This window comes from Ranitomeya variabilis, chromosome 3 (assembly GCF_051348905.1).
Source record: "Ranitomeya variabilis isolate aRanVar5 chromosome 3, aRanVar5.hap1, whole genome shotgun sequence".
Taxonomy (NCBI): Eukaryota; Metazoa; Chordata; class Amphibia; order Anura; family Dendrobatidae; genus Ranitomeya; species Ranitomeya variabilis.
The window spans coordinates 42,937,709-42,955,303 of record NC_135234.1 but is presented as its reverse complement, the minus strand read 5'-3'; the positions used below and the strand labels follow the sequence as shown (position 1 = coordinate 42,955,303).

Genomic DNA, 17,595 nt, shown 5'->3' with positions numbered 1-17,595 from the left:
CACAGAAGGCTACTTTCACACTTCCGTCTTCCAAATCTGCACAGAATCCGTCAAGACGTTGAAATGACGGATCCTGTGCAGATAGTGGAAAGCTTTTGCACTGGGCCCGTCTTTCTGACGGACCCGTCGAGGCTATGTGCACCTGTTGTGTATGTGTCTTCGCAGCGATTTTCACACAACACAAACCATGCTCTCCCGGCAGCTAGCGTTCATAGTAATACATTGCGAAATCTCGCGAGAAGTCACGGTCTCGCGTGCACATAGCCTCGACGGGTCCGTCAGAAAGACGGGCCCAGTGCACACGTTTTCCACAATCTGCACAGGATCCATCATTTCAACGTCTTGACGGATCCTGTGCAGATTTGGAAGACGGAAGTGTGAAAGTAGCCTAAGTGGCTCAGGTCTCGGGTTGGGGCGAGTGGGGACGTGGGGGGTAGGCGGATGGAAGACAGTGATTGAAGGCTAATTAGATTTGGAAGGTAATTCTGAAAATAGCAGATATTGTGAGACCCTCCATGTCTGCATGAAATGAGGGAATATTACTCAGGAAATGGAAATATTGTATTTTTCTTTCCTTTGATTCTTCGGTCTGGCCGACTATGTGCTGTCAGGTAGGTATCAGAGGAGGCTGCATCACAGCGGCTGAAAGGAATTCAGAGACTATAAAAGCCGCACTACGGCTCTGTACACGGCAGGATATGTTCATGGGGATCACTGATTTTTTTCTTTTGCAAAACATTCCTTTTGCTGAATAATTGTTATTGTGAGTCTCATTGGCATTCAAAGGGTTTTCTAGCTTTAAGTAAAAAATTGCTCAACCTGCACATTAAATGTAAAAGTTCTGCAACTTTCTAAAAAAATATCTTCGGTTTTATTTTTTTATTTCAGCAGTATTTCAGCTGAAGGGGGCTGCAGTATACTCTGAAGGGGGCTGCAGTATACTCTGAAGGGGGCTGCAGTATACTCTGAAGGGGGCTGCAGTATACTCTGAAGGGGGCTGCAGTATACTCTGAAGGGGGCTGCAGTATACTCTGAAGGGGGCTGCAGTATACTCTGAAGGGGGCTGCAGTATACTCTGAAGGGGGCTGCAGTATACTCTGAAGGGGGCTGCAGTATACTCTGAAGGGGGCTGCAGTATACTCTGAAGGGGGCTGCAGTATACTCTGAAGGGGGCTGCAGTATACTCTGAAGGGGGCTGCAGTATACTCTGAAGGGGGCTGCAGTATACTCTGAAGGGGGCTGCAGTATACTCTGAAGGGGGCTGCAGTATACTCTGAAGGGGGCTGCAGTATACTCTGAAGGGGGCTGCAGTATACTCTGAAGGGGGCTGCAGTATACTCTGAAGGGGGCTGCAGTATACTCTGAAGGGGGCTGCAGTATACTCTGAAGGGGGCTGCAGTATACTCTGAAGGGGGCTGCAGTATACTCTGAAGGGGGCTGCAGTATACTCTGAAGGGGGCCGCAGTATACTCTGAAGGGGGCTGCAGTTACTCCGAAGGGGGCTGCAGTTACTCTGAAGGGGGCTGCAGTTACTCTGAAGGGGGCTGCATTATACTCTGAAGGGGGCTGCATTATACTATGAAGGGGGCTGCAGTATACTCTGAAGGGGACTGCAGTATACTCTGAAGGGGACTGCAGTATACTCTGAAGAGCACTGCATCATACTCTGAATGGGGCTGCAGTATACTCTGAAGGGGGCTGCAGTATACTCTGAAGAGGGCTGCAGTATACTCTGAAGGGGGCTGCAGTATACTCTGAAGGGGGCTGCAGTATACTCTGAAGGGGACTGCAGTATACTCTGAAGGGGTCTGCAGTATACTCTGAAGGGGGTTACTATACACTCTGAAGGGGGCTGCATTATACTCTATCATGGACCATGGGGAGTGCATTTTACTATATGTACTATATGAGACCTGCATTATACTGTATCGAGGACTATCTGTACCAATCAATCTTCCTCAGCCGGAGTAAGGGTAGGTGCACACGGTCAGTAAACGCTGCGGGTTGGACGCTGTGTACTTGTGTAGCGTCCAGATGTTACAGTACAGTGGATGGGATTTCAAATCCCATGCCCACAATGCGTGCAGAGATGTCCGCAGTTCACCCGCAGAGACAGGCACGCGATGTGTCTCTCCAGACCGCAGCATGTCTATTTATCTTGTGGAGATGTGAGCCTTTAATTTAACTAAGGAGTGGCTTCAGAACAACTCTGTGACCATTCTTGACCGGCCCAGCCAGAGCCCTGACCTAAACCCAATTGAGCATCTCTGGAGAGACCTGAAAATGGCTGTCCACCAACGTTCACCATCGATCCTGACGGAACTGGAGAGGATCTGCAAGGAAGAATGGCAGAGGATCCCCAAATCCAGGGGTGAAAAACTTGTTGCATCATTCCCAAGAAGACTTGGCTGTACTAGCTCAAAAGGTGCTTCTACTCAATACTGAGCAAAGGGTCTGAACACTTATGACCATGTGATAGTTCAGTTTTTAACAAATTTGCAAACATTTCTACATTTCTGTTTTTTTTCATTCGAGATGAGGTACAGAGTGTACATTAATGAGAAAAAAAATGAACTTTTTTTTTTGAGTTCACCAAATGGCTGCAATGAAACAGAGTGAAAAATTTAAAGGGGTCTGAATACTTTCCTTACCCACTGTATTTTGAGGCCTGCTGACATAGAAGCAAAGAGAACCACAAGAGTTAGGTACCATCCTGATTGGGTACACCTTGTTGCGGGTTATGCACAGATTGAGATCTCAGCTCAATGACGAGCATAGATCTCAATTTGCACACGCACCGCCTTCAGCCATTTTCATTGAACCCACCGCCGGGAGATCAAAGTGCAGAGCTGCGACTCCTCTCCTGCCTCGCACCACCATCTTCCTGAAGCCCACCAATCTAAGATCAATGGCTCTGGCCTTGCACTGCCATGACACCACCTTTTCTCAGTCCAGGAACCGCAGCATCATCCCACTCCTACCGGCTTCCTGCAACAGCGGCCCTTCCCTCCTGTCACCCTACTCCATCGCTGCTCCCCTGGTAAGCTAAATTCGGACTATAAGATGGACCCACATTTTCACAGTTTTTTTCCCTATTTTCCTCCTCTAAATTTGGGGTGCATATTATAGTTTGAAAAATACAGTACTTTCTGCAGGGTATTTGCTCATTTGTTTTTATCTGAAGCCCTGTAGGTTCACATATATCTTGTGCTCTAATGTGAGCAATGTGTTGAGGTTTCCTTTTAAAAAACGGTATAATGCGGTACATGGAGTCAGTTGAACACCATTTAGCCTCCGATCAGGGGGCAATGCATATCATACTTTTAAGCCTCCCATCTTCCCCATTATACTGAATGGCTTCATTGAATCCTGCCTAAATCCTGTTTTTCAAGGTTTTAGACTGAAACCCTGGTATAGCATAGATCACGAAATAAATATGAATTAGCCACCATCTCCTTTAAGAAAAATAAGTTTTTATGTGTTTAAACCCATCCTTCCACTGATACGGGCTATTAAGGAAGAGTTGAAACAGAACTGTATACATTGGATGGTGCCTTTTGAAGTCTATAGAGAGGAGGGGGGGGTGAGAGAGAAGAAGAAAGGTGGCTTTACTTCTTTCTAGTAAGTGTTTTATCTTACCCCATAGGTGGATTCACAGCTACACTGCTCAGTACTACTGTATGTTGTCATCTATGCCGCGGTTTTGTCTGAACATGTGCTACATAGAGGGACAGGAGAGCAGGTATGCCTGATGTATGTAAGTGCTGTGCATGGGAGACATAGCAGCTAGCCTCCACCCACTAGCTCACAGACAACTGGAAATGAGAGCGAGAGCCTTCAGATAGGGGAACTGGTGAGAAATGCGGGACATATAATGGCCAGAAAAAGGCTATGCACCCAAGAACAAGAAGCCTACTCATATGTCACATTACACCTACAGCTAAATGGTGCAGTCACAGAATAAATAACCATAATTTCCTAAGAGCTCTTCACAACGTCAGGCTTATTATTAGAATCCGTACAAGAGCTAATTTTCATGACTGTTTGCTCTCACAGATTAAAAAGTGGAACAGGCTGTCATGGCTCATTGCCACTCACCATGAGCGGAGAGAAGAGAAGAAATAATAATTGTATTAGTGGATATAACTTATTAAATGAGCGGGAAATCTGCTTTCACCATGACAGAAAAGTTAATCTGCGTGAAAAATGTTGAGCACTCTAGAAGAACCAGGCTCATAATGGAGAAAACCAACAATGACCGTCAGGAGGTTCTGTATGGTAAGAGGGCAAGGCCTTATTAGGATCGATAACTCAGTGTAGCCCCACTACGCCATCCAGTGCAAAGATACCGGCACCACGACTATGTCCTCAACCAATCACCAATACCCCCAGATGTATTCAGTGATCTGACCTCTAATCTCCAACGCTCCCTGCTGGCTCAATAGCTGGGAAGTCACGTTAGTCAAATATATGAGTGCATATTTTATGCTAGTGCAGGCTCCCAACATATGCAATGTCTGCATTTTCCCAAACTTACTACAGAGAAGGTGAACATTAGAGATTTAAGTAAACATCTAATGTTACCGATACATTTCATATCCGGGACGTGCATAGAAATCTGAAAAGGCCCCATAAATCTGAAGGGCCCCATTAGATAGGTCTAAATTGGTCGCCCTGGCTGCCATAAAAAAACTGGTTCCTATGATTGCATATTAATGTTCACCGTGGCCTCTAAGGGGCTAAACTGCTGTAATCATTGCTACAATCAAAATATAGTTTCAATCAAAACAGCTATTGGTGGGCGTCTGCTCCGTTTCAACAACTGGTGCCTCCAGTGTGCGGAGCAGGATCACTGCATGAGCCTGCCACATGCTCCCGACTTCTGTCATACATAAACAGAGGATATAGGGAGAAATAGATGGACAGGAGGTCGGTTCATTTGGCCTAGCAATGCCCTAGTTAAAGCAGTTGCGTTTAGAGATGAGTGAATACGTTTCCAGGACCCGGGTTCAGCAGCCAGGTCAATATTATGTGGCCAATGGACGGAAACCCTGAGAACAATCTCCTACCTTCGGCATCAGAGAACCCTCGTCTTGAGTCGGCCTGGCACAATGTCCTATCATATATACCAAAAGAGAACAATGGAGTACATGTCCATAGATAATTAATTACAATTTTATTAGAACAAAAAGTCACAGAATACAAATATGTACAAAAATCAAGACAATTGTCACTCATTCAGATTGAGAGGAACCGAATAGCACAGACCAAAAAACTAGTGTGGGTCTCGAAAAACGCCATATACCGCCATAAAGTGCATAGTGCAAGTGTATAGGGGTGTTATAACCGGGGGAGTAGTAAACACGTGGAGGACAGTACATGAGCCCAGGACACAGGCTCAAGGAGTGTCATAAGCGTAACCAAATACCCCCCCAGGTTCTTACCCATATGTTGGCGTCAGACAGAGGACCACACCGTTACCCCTACGCGCGTTTCGCGTCAGCTTCGTCTGGGGGCGGTGCTGCTGAATAACTGGGGGCATCATTTATAGGTCACCCACTAATGCCCATTCATTCCACCTGTTGCGGCGCATGTCCACCGCCTGCCCGGCCGGGTGATGCATCACTGACGGCGTCCAAGATGGCGGTGCGGTCCACAGCTCCGTCGCATTGACGTCACTGCACCGCACGCGTCATCACGCGGCGCCGCCCATAATGCCCCGGGACACAAGCGGCAGAGGACATGCGCACTGTGGAGCAGGTACGCTACGTATTAAATACCCAAATCTGGAAAATAAGTATGGTATCAGATCGGAAAGAACGATAATCCCACATATACCGAAAGAGAACAGAAGAACGAAATAAAAATGAAAACTAATCGAATAAGACACCAGCAGTGCTAGTAGTGCCGATTACAAGGTGCTAAAAGGTGCAAAATGTACAAAGGAAAGGGACTCTTTCTTTTAACAATATCAATTAAAAGGCCTTCCCATTGTGGTGTTGGGCATGGTGGAGAATAACCAAATTGTACCCTCCTTTTTGGGCTTATTTCTCTATATTGTTGTCTGTGTTTTCACAGTAACCAATTTGGAAGGAATGGATTTCCGTGAACGCGAAAAAGCGTGGCTAAATCAGCTTGATCAAGTGTTCAGTGAGGGTGCTGGTAGCACAGTTGTTTTAAAGCCGGAGATACTAGTGGTCTTACTAATAAATATAAGGAACTGCTTAACAAACGTACGCGTTTGTGGTGGAAGAGGGCCTTTCTGGAGCGATATATAGGGTGTGGTTTGGTTCCACGGGGCCTACGAGTCCAAGTCTTCCCTTCCTTTGTAGTGAGTGACACCGAGTTTACTCAACAATGGGAGGATGCAGCATCCCTCTGCTCCAAGAAATTCATGGAACTTTTGTCTAAGCATAATGAAAAACAACTGAAAGAGTTGGATGTGGAACTTAATACAATACAAGAACAGATCAATAAGTGTCTCACTGGAGAACTGGCAACAAAATTTAAGGATGAGGTTGAAGCAGTTTTAAAAAAATGGGAGAATGAGGTGGTACAAAATAAAACGAGGAAGTATCAGCGTGATTTGGCTGATCGACAGCAGGGTAGAATGTATAAATGGCACAATAGAAGGTTATTTAATAAAACACTCCCCAGAAGTCGTTCCACCTCGATTTCCTCTGTATCCTCGGCTGAGGAAAGAACACAGAGAACTGATAATGTAAGACCAGCATGGACCAAAAGAGATCAGGAGAGAAGCAATGAGTGGAGAAATGGACGATTGAGAAATAAACGGAAAATGAATACATCTCCTCCAATGGATAAAAAATTAAAAACAAATGTATTGGAGGTAATCAATTTGTCCACTCATACTCTCTCTGAATCACAAAAAGAGGTGTTGGGTCTAGGTTTGTCTTTTTCTCCATGTAACAACTTTGATTCTTTCATAGCGTTGAAGGACCTCCATCTCTTCGCTCGGAAGATCATTTTAAAAAGACTGCATCTACGTTCTTCATGAAGTGTCGAAATAACTGACCCCATTGAATTAGAAACCTTAAAAAATCTGGAAGATTTGGAACAGGAGTCCCTTATGGAAGGGGTAAGTGCCTCTCCACCTTCTATATCAGCCAGGTGTACCACTTTTCCCCCCTTGTCACTTTGCTCACAGGTGGAAATATTCGTAAAGCTAGTGACGGATGACTTTAACAAAATAACCAACTATAAAAAAAGAGATAACCTTACAGCTATGCAGAGGGGAGCACTACAAGAAATTAAATTATGGGACGATGTTGTTATAAAACCAGCAGACAAGGGGGGAAATGTGGTCATCTGGCCTGTGGAGAGGTACGAAAAAGAAGCCTTTCGGCAATTGAGGAATCGAGACACATATACCCCTTTATCAACAAATCCTCTCCTCAAGTTCCAAACTCAATTGCAGAATATTCTTGAAATGGCATTTGAAAGGGGGATTATTAATAAAAAAAACTTTGGGTGGATTGTTGGTCCAATACCCAGTGATACCCACCTTTTACTTGCTCCCCAAGGTCCACAAAGATCTTGTCTCTCCTCCGGGACGTCCGATTGTCTCTGGCATAGGAGGGCTATGCGATGCAACATGCAAGTATATTGAATACTATTTAAAACCACAAGTGGAGACGCTGCCCTCCTATGTCAGGGACACTACGGACGTCCTGAGACGGGTTGATGACCTTGTTGTGGAGGAAGACATGCTACTAGTGACGGCGGATGTTGAATCGTTATACACTAGCATCCGCCATGTGGATGGGATGAGGGCTTCTCGGTTTTTCCTGGAGTCCAGTAATCTGGACCCTGACTTACGTGAGCTGGTGTTGGAGCTGTTGGAGTTCATCCTGACGCACAATTTTTTTGTTTTCAAGGATCGTTTTTTTCTCCAGCGACAGGGCACTGCCATGGGGGCGGCCTGTGCACCATCCTATGCCAACCTATTTTTAGGTTATTGGGAACGTGAGATATTTCAGGGTGGCGCACAGTCTGCCCCCCAAATACTTGGATGGTATAGATATATTGATGATGTTTTGTTTATATGGCATGGCCCTGTCCTGGAGTTACAGGAATTTATGGTGGGATTGAACAACAACGGCTCCAACATCAGGCTCACTTATACACATCACCCGAGTGAGATCTCCTTCCTTGACATTACATTGAGGGTCCAAGAGAATGGCTATATCTATACGGATATGTACAGGAAGGAGACATCTGTCAATGCATTTTTGCACTCAACCTCATCCCATCCACCCTCCACGATAAGAGCCATCCCCATAGGACAGTTTCTTCGGGCCCGAAGTATCTGTGCCTCTGATTCACTTTTTGAGAGGCAGGCTGTGGACCTTGGGGAGCGTTTTAGACAGCGCGGCTACAGCGGTCGCGCTGTCAAGAAAGGGTATATGAGGGCCAAAAAAACACGTAGGAGCGACCTTCTGGTTGAGAGGAGGAAAATTAAACAAAAATCGTGGGATGACCAACCCAGGTTTGTGTCCACATTTAATCATAAGTGGGACGTAATGGGACATGTTCTGAGAAAACATTGGCCTGTTCTTACCACTGACCCGTTGCTCGGGAGGTACCTGTTTGACCAACCTCTTATGACCGCACGTAGGAGTAGCAATATGAGAGACATACTTGTGCACAGTCACTACGTGGCTAAAATACCAGACCCATTTAAAGCTGGGAGACAAAAGAATGGTTTTTTTCCCATGTGGTGACTGTCTCGCCTGTAAGAATCTTGTTAGATCCACAGCATTTGTTTCATCGGATGGTAGGCGTGAATTTAAAATTAAAGAGCACATTACATACACCATTTGTACATGTAATTTAGTGTACATTGGACTAACGTCTAGAGAATTGCGTGTTCGCATACGTGAACACGTAAGAGACATTGAAGCAGCACGTGACGTGATGGATGAGAATGTTCTAAAACCTATTCCAAAACACTTCCGTCGACATCACAAATGTAATCCTAAAGATCTTAAGGCTTGGGGCATAGACAGGATTCGGTTGGGCATCAGAGGCGGTGACGCTAAAAAGAGGTTGGCACAGAGAGAATGCCGCTGGATTACGATCTTAAACACCATGGCTCCTGCAGGCCTTAACGAGCAATTGAGCTTTAGTTCCTTTTTATAGTTCCTATTCCGGAATGTTTTTATCACCTTAGTGTGTGTTGCTGTATGTTTTTTATTCTGTTTTTACCAATATTGTTCTTTCGTTTCATTCATTTTTTATGTCTAGTGTCCTCTATGCATCATTTCTGGCACTATTGATCTGGGTCCCCCCCTGTCGGAGAAGGCAAGCATGATTTGTAACCGGCATATGAACTACTAGCCTTCCTGGCTTTAATCATCGCTCTATTCTCTGTATATCGTGGAGTTCTAATACCTGTGGAGTATGAAAATCACGGATTCAACGTTACTCTCTTTTTAGTGATGTTATTATATGTATCACTTATCTGTAATATGTGCACTTTGTAGTCTGTGTATTTATATCTATTTTATGCGGTTTTTTATACCATATAGTAATCACTATTTGTATCTGTCTTTTGACAATAAGTATTTTTTTCACTCTTATATGCCACTTTCCCATATTTTTATACCTATGTAGTATACATATCAAATTGAGGGAAGGCCTTTTAATTGATATTGTTACAAGAAAGAGTCCCTTTCCTTTGTACATTTTGCACCTTGTAATCGGCACTACTAGCACTGCTGGTGTCTTATTCGATTAGTTTTCATTTTTATTTCGTTCTTCTGTTCTCTTTCGGTATATGTGGGATTATCGTTCTTTCCGATCGGATACCATACTTATTTTCCAGATTTGGGTGTTTAATACGTAGCGTACCTGCTCCACAGTGCGCATGTCCTCTGCCGCTTGTGTCCCGGGGTATTATGGGCATCACGCGTGCGGTGCAGTGACGTCAATGCGACGGAGCTGTGGACCGCACCGCCATCTTGGACGCCGTCAGTGATGCATCACCCGGCCGGGCAGGCGGCGGACATGCGCCGCAACAGGTGGAATGAATAGGCATTAGTGGGTGACCTATAAATGATGCCCCCAGTTATTCAGCAGCACCGCCCCCAGACGAAGCTGACGCGAAACGCGCGTAGGGGTAACGGTGTGGTCCTCTGTCTGACGCCAACATATGGGTAAGAACCTGGGGGGGTATTTGGTTACGCTTATGACACTCCTTGAGCCTGTGTACAGGGCTCATGTACTGTCCTCCACGTGTTTACTACTCCCCCGGTTATAATACCCCTATACACTTGCACTATGCACTTTATGGCGGTATATGGCGTTTTTCGAGACCCACACTAGTTTTTTGGTCTGTGCTATTCGGTTCCTCTCAATCTGAATGAGTGACAATTGTCTTGATTTTTGTACATATTTGTATTCTGTGACTTTTTGTTCTAATAAAATTGTAATTAATTATCTATGGACATGTACTCCATTGTTCTCTTTTGGTATATATCCAGCTTTCTTGGAGTGTCCTAAAGTACCTTGAGTAGGTATACTTCTCCCCTGGAAGCTCTCCCCATTGTGGTGTTGGGCATGGTGGAGAATAACCAAATTGTACCCTCCTTTTTGGGCTTATTTCTCTACAATGTCCTATCATACAGCAACAATGATGTTGCACCAGGCCAACTAATCAAAAAAGGATCCCTGGTTGCCATAAGGCAAGAGGCAGTTTACAGGCACTTCTGAAGAGCAGTCACGTAATACTGCCCTGGCCGCTAGATCAGGATCCTGGATCGATTTGCTCGTCTCTAGTTGCATCCATTTCAGACTGCAATTAGAGCGATAATACACATTCCATAACGGTTGGTCGCAACATCTTTTGGCCAACAGCTATCTCTCCCGACCCCAAACACAGGAGTGCTCAATTCTCCCATAAACAGGACTCCTCTGGCTACGGCTTACCTCTGTGCAGAACAACAGGATCAACTGTTGAAACCGCAACGTGCCGATCATTCTGTCCGGGAGGAGTAGGGAGGCCCAGTAAACAGACATTCGGTCGAGTCTGTCCATATGGGCATGTTCAGCGGACTTTAGTCACGTCTACATGGAGGCCTTCACACTTTCAAGCATAGGTTCATCTTTAACCACCACTTTTCAGATACAGAATGAGTCTTTAAAGCCACTAAAAACATTAAACTACTGATCCCGAGTTACAGGCTGCAATATAGTTAGTTCACAAATTCTGTAGCCTTCAGAGTTAAAGCCCCAGACATTAAGTGCATAGCACCAGGCTATGGTGGTATATTCTTCTGAAAATTGTCACATGAGCATGTGTCCTTACTCTAGAGCCACCAGTACATACCGGGCATAATATTACTTTTTATATAGGTAACAACATCTAAGCTTAGTCAGTAGTACTTGCTTCCGTCATCCAGCAGAATTGTGAATGCAGCTCTGGAGTACAATACACGCTGCAATTCTACATCAGTTCAACATAAGTAGTGTATAGTAATTACAAAATTAGTCCGCCCTTCGTGTTAAAATATTTATGGAAGTTTGGAACATTTTTACTAGTTAAAAGAAATAATAAAGTAATAAAAAAGTGCACCTACCTCCTGGCAGTACTGCAGGATGCCCTCCTTAGTCCCGATGCAGTTCTTTCCAGAAGCATCCGTCTCCCACTTCCCGTTCTGAACATTCATGTGCATGTTGAGTTTGCCGCAGAACATGGCAATCTGCGGCTCAGCCAGTAGTCCGGCGTTCCCATCTGCGGGAACCTAAGGAAAAGAAACCAAGCAATTACAACATGGAAAATACTAGAGCGGATGCAATATTTTTAGACTTTGTGGTTAAATGATTTTATAGAAGAAGTTGCACAAGTCGGAATACAGAAGCTGGTGGGTGGCACAAAAGGAACGATGGCTTGGTTGACCGCCAGTTGTACTGATGTGACCTCAGTCGTCGTATCCCTTTGGAATATCAAGTTTGTACGGTAGAAAAACTATATCCATAAATGCTTTTTATTCTAGAACAGTAACACGTACATTATGAAGTATTAACCCCTACTGAGAAATGTACTAAAACTTAACAGTCAGCCTCGAACAGAGCCTTATACGTGGCATGAGAAGAGCGTGAAAAAAAAAAGGAAGGCATGCACTACAGAGATTGAAAGAACAGAGCAGCAACTAGTCCATAAAGATGGCCGTACATATTAGATAATAGATGACGGAAGGAAAGACCATCTTGTGTATTGGATGTTTGGTCAATGCTCATGAGGCATACTGAATTTCGACATTTCTGATCCTGTGCTCTCAAGGGAAGTAAGCCTCCACCAGAGTAGTCTTCCCATTCAGAACTCAGGCACACTCCGACAAACCAAGCACACATATGTCAGGAGGTCAGGAACACAGCTGTCCAGATGACAGCTATTGAATGTTTGCAGGGCTAGAACTTTACGTCAAATTTTGGCACACGCCAATCTCAAGTTTCCCTGTAGAGGAAAAGGTCGGATGACAATTGCAAGAATTCAGAAATGGTTCAAATTCTTTTCTTAAATTAAGTTGTCCTAATACTATTATTGGCCACATTAAATGAAAAAAAAAATCTAACAAATGAAATCACATAAATGGTACAACGCCTACTATGAAATACAAAATATTAACCATTTTGTTACGTGGTTCCACAAATTCGAGATCACGAGCATACACACAAAAAGTCTCGGGCACTGCACATGATAAAGTCTGTACCTATTAGAAACTTTCAACCAAAATATTTTGCATAAAAATGATAAAAATATTATAAATTTGAAAGGAATGAAAAACTTAACAGTGACATTTGTCACAAATTAGAATGCAGCTTATTCACCGTCTATAAATTCCCAATAATATGGTAATGCGGACTCCCACTGTAGAAGATATTCCATTTTCTATGGATTTCCTGCTGGGACGATTCAACGAGTACAATGTAAGCGCTGTATGTAATACGACTTAAGGGTTTTTCAATTTCAAATGCAAAATATTGTTCAGTGAACATACATTTTAATGATGGAGAACGGCACAGGGAAAAACTTGCCATTCAGTCATTAAGGATTTTTTGCACATCTTCAAATGCATCTTCAAAAAAAAAAAAAGTATATTATCATATAAAAAAAAAGTGTATCATCATATAAAAAAGTGTATCATCATATAAAAAAGTGTATCATCCTATAAAAAAGTCCAATACCATCAGAGCACAGACTGAGACATAATATATGGATCCATGCGGTGTTCTCCCTTACAAGGGTGGAACAACGACAAATTATCCGTGACGCTACGTCACATTCAGATGTCCGGTTTTCACAAAAAAAAACACGTCACAGAAACGTGTCCATTTTTGATGGAAAAAAGGATGTCTGGATGAGGCCCTGAAGGATTATTTGTAGGGATACAAAAGTTTGAAACTCTTTGAAAAAAAAACCTGCATTTTTCATGCTCGCTAATCATTCTATTCTCGTCTATTCTGAGGCTTGCTGGCACATAAGGTGAACTATAAGAGTTGGGGAACATCATGATTGGGTACTGTCATGTCGGACACTGTCCAGACCAGGTCGTCTGACAGACAGCGGTAATTCCGCGTTTGACCACTGTTTGCTCATTGGCGTCGGCTAGTTTTCGTCTGGCTGCTCCGGGGTTAATTTATCTGATCCTCGGATTGGAAGCTGGGCCAGGCCCATTGCCTTTAAATAGTTCTCCTGTTCATTGGGTGTCGCCGATTATAGCTTCTGTCTTATCCGTAGTTATCTCGGTCTGGAGTGGAGAGCTGGTTGTTGGAGATTCGTTGCTGGTGGTGTATTTTCCTTTGTCTTATTTACTCCTTCCTATATGTGTATTTATTTTGCCCTGCACCTTTATAGTGTATTCCTGAGTGACTGCGGCGTGGTGTATATTTTCCTTTATCCTTGTTTGTTATAACTGTGGGTATTGGTCTATTGCATTCACTGGGTGGTGGGCGGTGGTGTTCAGTCTAGGGCTGAATCAGGAGTCAGGGTGAGGGTGGAGGCCCTTTTTCTCTTAAGGGTGAGGGTGGAGGCCTGAACATGCACACCTTCAGTGTAAACTTCAGGTAGAGGGTCAGACAGGGATTCCCTAGTCTGAGGGAAATTGCAGGGGCCCGGGTTATTAGCTCTCGCCCTCCTTGTATCGCCGTGACAGGTACACCTTGTTTTGGGGTGATGGATTTTGCGCTCTTTTGATCAAAATAGTGTCTACGAAGTCCCCCATGTTGTTTACATGTTCTATTAATATTCACTTTCTGCAGGGTATTTGTTCATTTTGTTTCATCCTAGGTTATCTCCATTTTGGATAGCTGAAACAATGACTGTCCGGAGAAGAATAAGGTGAGTGCTTCGATGAGTCCTGCGTCATGTCAACAGTGAAGCATCCTGAGACCACTCATGGGGGGTTTTCATCCATAGAGGGGTCTTACTCATGATTAAGCTTAAGAACACTTCCATGGATAAAGAATGGGTTGTAAATATCCTCAAAGAGCAACTTGGTGATGAACAATGCTTTTTTAGCATGACTGAGCACATCATCACAGGGCAAAAGTCATAATAACTACAGTAAGTAGCTCAGTGAACAACACATTGAAATTTTGGGTTCATGGCTAGGAACAGCAACCTCGATATTCATGCCGGGGATTCAGAAGTCCTTTCCGCTCTTCTCTGTCGATGGGGTGGGACTTCCGACAGCTGGAACCCTGCTGCCTACCTGGGGGAGCCGGTTGTCAATCAGAATGACCTCGGAAGTCCTGCCCCATGGCGTCAGCAGAGGAAGCTGAATTCCCGGCAGTAGCAGTGACTGCTCTGTGCCAGGGGAGAATGGCGCCATGCACAACAGGCAGAAAAGTTGCAATTACCTGCCTGTTAGTGCTTACAGTTTTTGGTCTTTTGTGAAGTCCCAGATACCCCCTTTGACTTCAATAGAAGCTGTATTCAATTCCCAAAAAGCGGGTGGAAAAATAAAAACACAAATTGTGTTAAGCTCCAAAGCACTGATCAGACAATAATGGGTCAGCAGTCACGATTTGGCCCAGAAGCAGATATTGAGCTGCCGAGGAGAAGGACAGAAGTCTTGAAAAATAAGAAACAACCCTGTATATGAGTCTCTGCATAAACTTGATGTATTTGTCAAAAAAAAGTTTAAATACGGTACTTATGAAATGCTGATAGTTGAACTTCAGTAACCATAGAAACATTGGACTAAAAGATCTAAAAACACTAAAGTAGGAAACTCTTTGAAAACCAAAGTGTATGCCAGTCTAAAAACGTTTGGCCACGACTCACGACTGCAAAGAAAATGAGCAGCCAATGCCAACCTAACATTCAGAAGATCAGATGCTTTTATGCGATCTCGTGAGCCATATAAGGCTACGTTCACATTTGCGTTGTGCGCCGCAGCGTCGGCGCCGCAGCGCACAACGCAAACAAAAACGCGGCAAAACGCACGCTAAAACGCTGCGTTTTGCGCCGCATGCGTCGTTTTTGGCCGAAAGTTGGACGCAAAAAAAATGCAACTTGATGCGTTTCTTGCTTCCAACGCTTGCGGCCATGCGGCGCAAAACGCAGCACAACGCATGTCCATGCGCCCCCATGTTAAATATAGGGGCGCATGACGCATGCGGCGCTGCTGCGGCGCCCGACGCTGCGGCGCTGACCGCAAATGTGAACGTAGCCTAAGAGGGTTTTTTCCTCATGATTCATGATAAAAAAAGGGGTTGTGCTCTATGAGATGTTATATTATGGAGGGATTCTCTCTCGGCAGCCCTGGTTCTTTGAAAGCGCACAGAACCGCACAATGTGGCAACTAGAGCCTAGGACTCCACAATATGTAACTGCTGGGTCTTAATATGGTTCAATTGACCAAATTCAGTCAAAATTTTGAATTTATGGCTCAATTTTCCTTCAAAGTTTCCTATCATCTATATAGGATGTTTATATGTTATAACGATATGTGGCAATATGACCTCAAATGCTGCAAAGATGCAACTACAGAAACGTAACGCCACCTAAAAAAAACAGTTGACCACCATAATGACAAGCCCCAATTATTTTCGACAAATGGTTTATTTACCAGTAGTGTTTATTCATTATGAAGTACTTTGTGGGGAATCACACTTTGTTTTTTCAGCCATCTGTTCCTACGTCTTATCAGTCTCCAGCTTGCCGGAGTGACGATCAATCTTCTTTATGTTGACGTTTAATCTACATAAATTCTCCGACTTTTATGATTTAGTCCACTTGTCATCTGTTGTTTTGACGTACTTGTAAAAATTAATTCATGAGAGCTCCTCAAACATCTTTATTTGCTATTTAACCACTTTTCTGATGGCTCGACCGCAATGTGTTACTCAACAATCCGATAGGCAAATGTTCTATTCAGCTATTCTATATAGCTATGCCAACATAAGGAATATTAGCTCACACCTGGGAATAAGTAGTGCGCCATCAGGACCAAACTCACTACCAAGATTTCCAACGCTGGAACCTTTGTATCTGCGATAATAAAAATATTGTTTGCTGGTAGTCTATTATTACTGCTGTACCAAACAGTAGCAATTTTTTTTGTAGAAAATGAATCAATCCTAATATAGGGCAATAAAAAAGTTCCGTCCTACTGGGGATGGTCATTTAAATGAACAGCTAAACAATTGTCCAATGTGCATGCTTCTGCATTTCAAAATAAACATTAAAAACAATTCCTGCTTATTGGAAGGTTCACCTTTAAAATAATTCATAAGTTGTTCTCCTGCTTGGACCTTTCACAAACCAGAACTGTGGGTGAATTACGGATGGAACTGAAGAATTAGAAGGTGGACATTAAAATCAATAGGCTGTCCATTTATTTTTAATGGGCACCTTGATGTGTCTTTCCTTGAGAGGGGAATGCTTTGTAGGCATCACCTCTCCATATAATTGTTGAAGGTCCTTAAGTCTCTAATTTGAAAATGAATCTTTTATATTAGACAACCACTTTAATAAACCACGGAGCCAACGCACCAAACTGCTAAACATCCCCAAACACATCAGGTAGCTGACAGTAGAACCATCGTTCAGATGACGCCCATCTCTCCCAACGCCCTCATATAGCTTTCAATGAGAGTGCCAGCAACAAAATCTTCTGGCAGCAGCATGTCCTTGGGAGAACAAAAGGATCGGCAGCTGGAATTCTAAGGCGCCGGATCGTTCGGACACCTGACATCTGTGGGGGAAGTGTTATGAGGCCTAGGCTTTCATACCCTCTAGATTGTAATCAGATACTACCAATATCAGCAGATTCGGTTGAATGTAATGGGTATGTGGCCTTTACAGCCATTCAAGTCCCCTAAAGTTGTCCACTAGTTCCATAATTGCCTCCAAAATGCCAGCTGACGCCAACTTTCATTGAACAATACCAAATTCTAGTCATTGACCAGAAAGCCAAAGAACCACCAGTAAAGGATGAAGAATGATAAAAGACGAAAGTCTGGCCATGTTTCTCAGTGTTTGCTAAAATATATCTGACCTTAGAAAACCAGGCTCATAGAAGATAGCCACATCTACTAACAAGACAAAGGTCAATAAGCAAAATG

At 43.8% G+C, this 17,595-nt stretch overlaps 1 protein-coding gene across 4 annotated transcripts in view; it reads right to left on the bottom strand.

The window, feature by feature from the left end:
- The window catches only part of APP (amyloid beta precursor protein), a 307,189-nt gene that overhangs the window by 209,697 nt on the left and 79,897 nt on the right, over positions 1–17,595 (bottom strand). For all 4 annotated transcript variants that reach the window (XM_077294003.1, XM_077293999.1, XM_077294001.1 and 1 more), the window contains exon 2: positions 11,601–11,765. In XM_077294003.1, the coding sequence (XP_077150118.1) occupies positions 11,601–11,765 (165 nt within the window). The remainder of the gene's footprint in view (positions 1–11,600; positions 11,766–17,595) is intronic.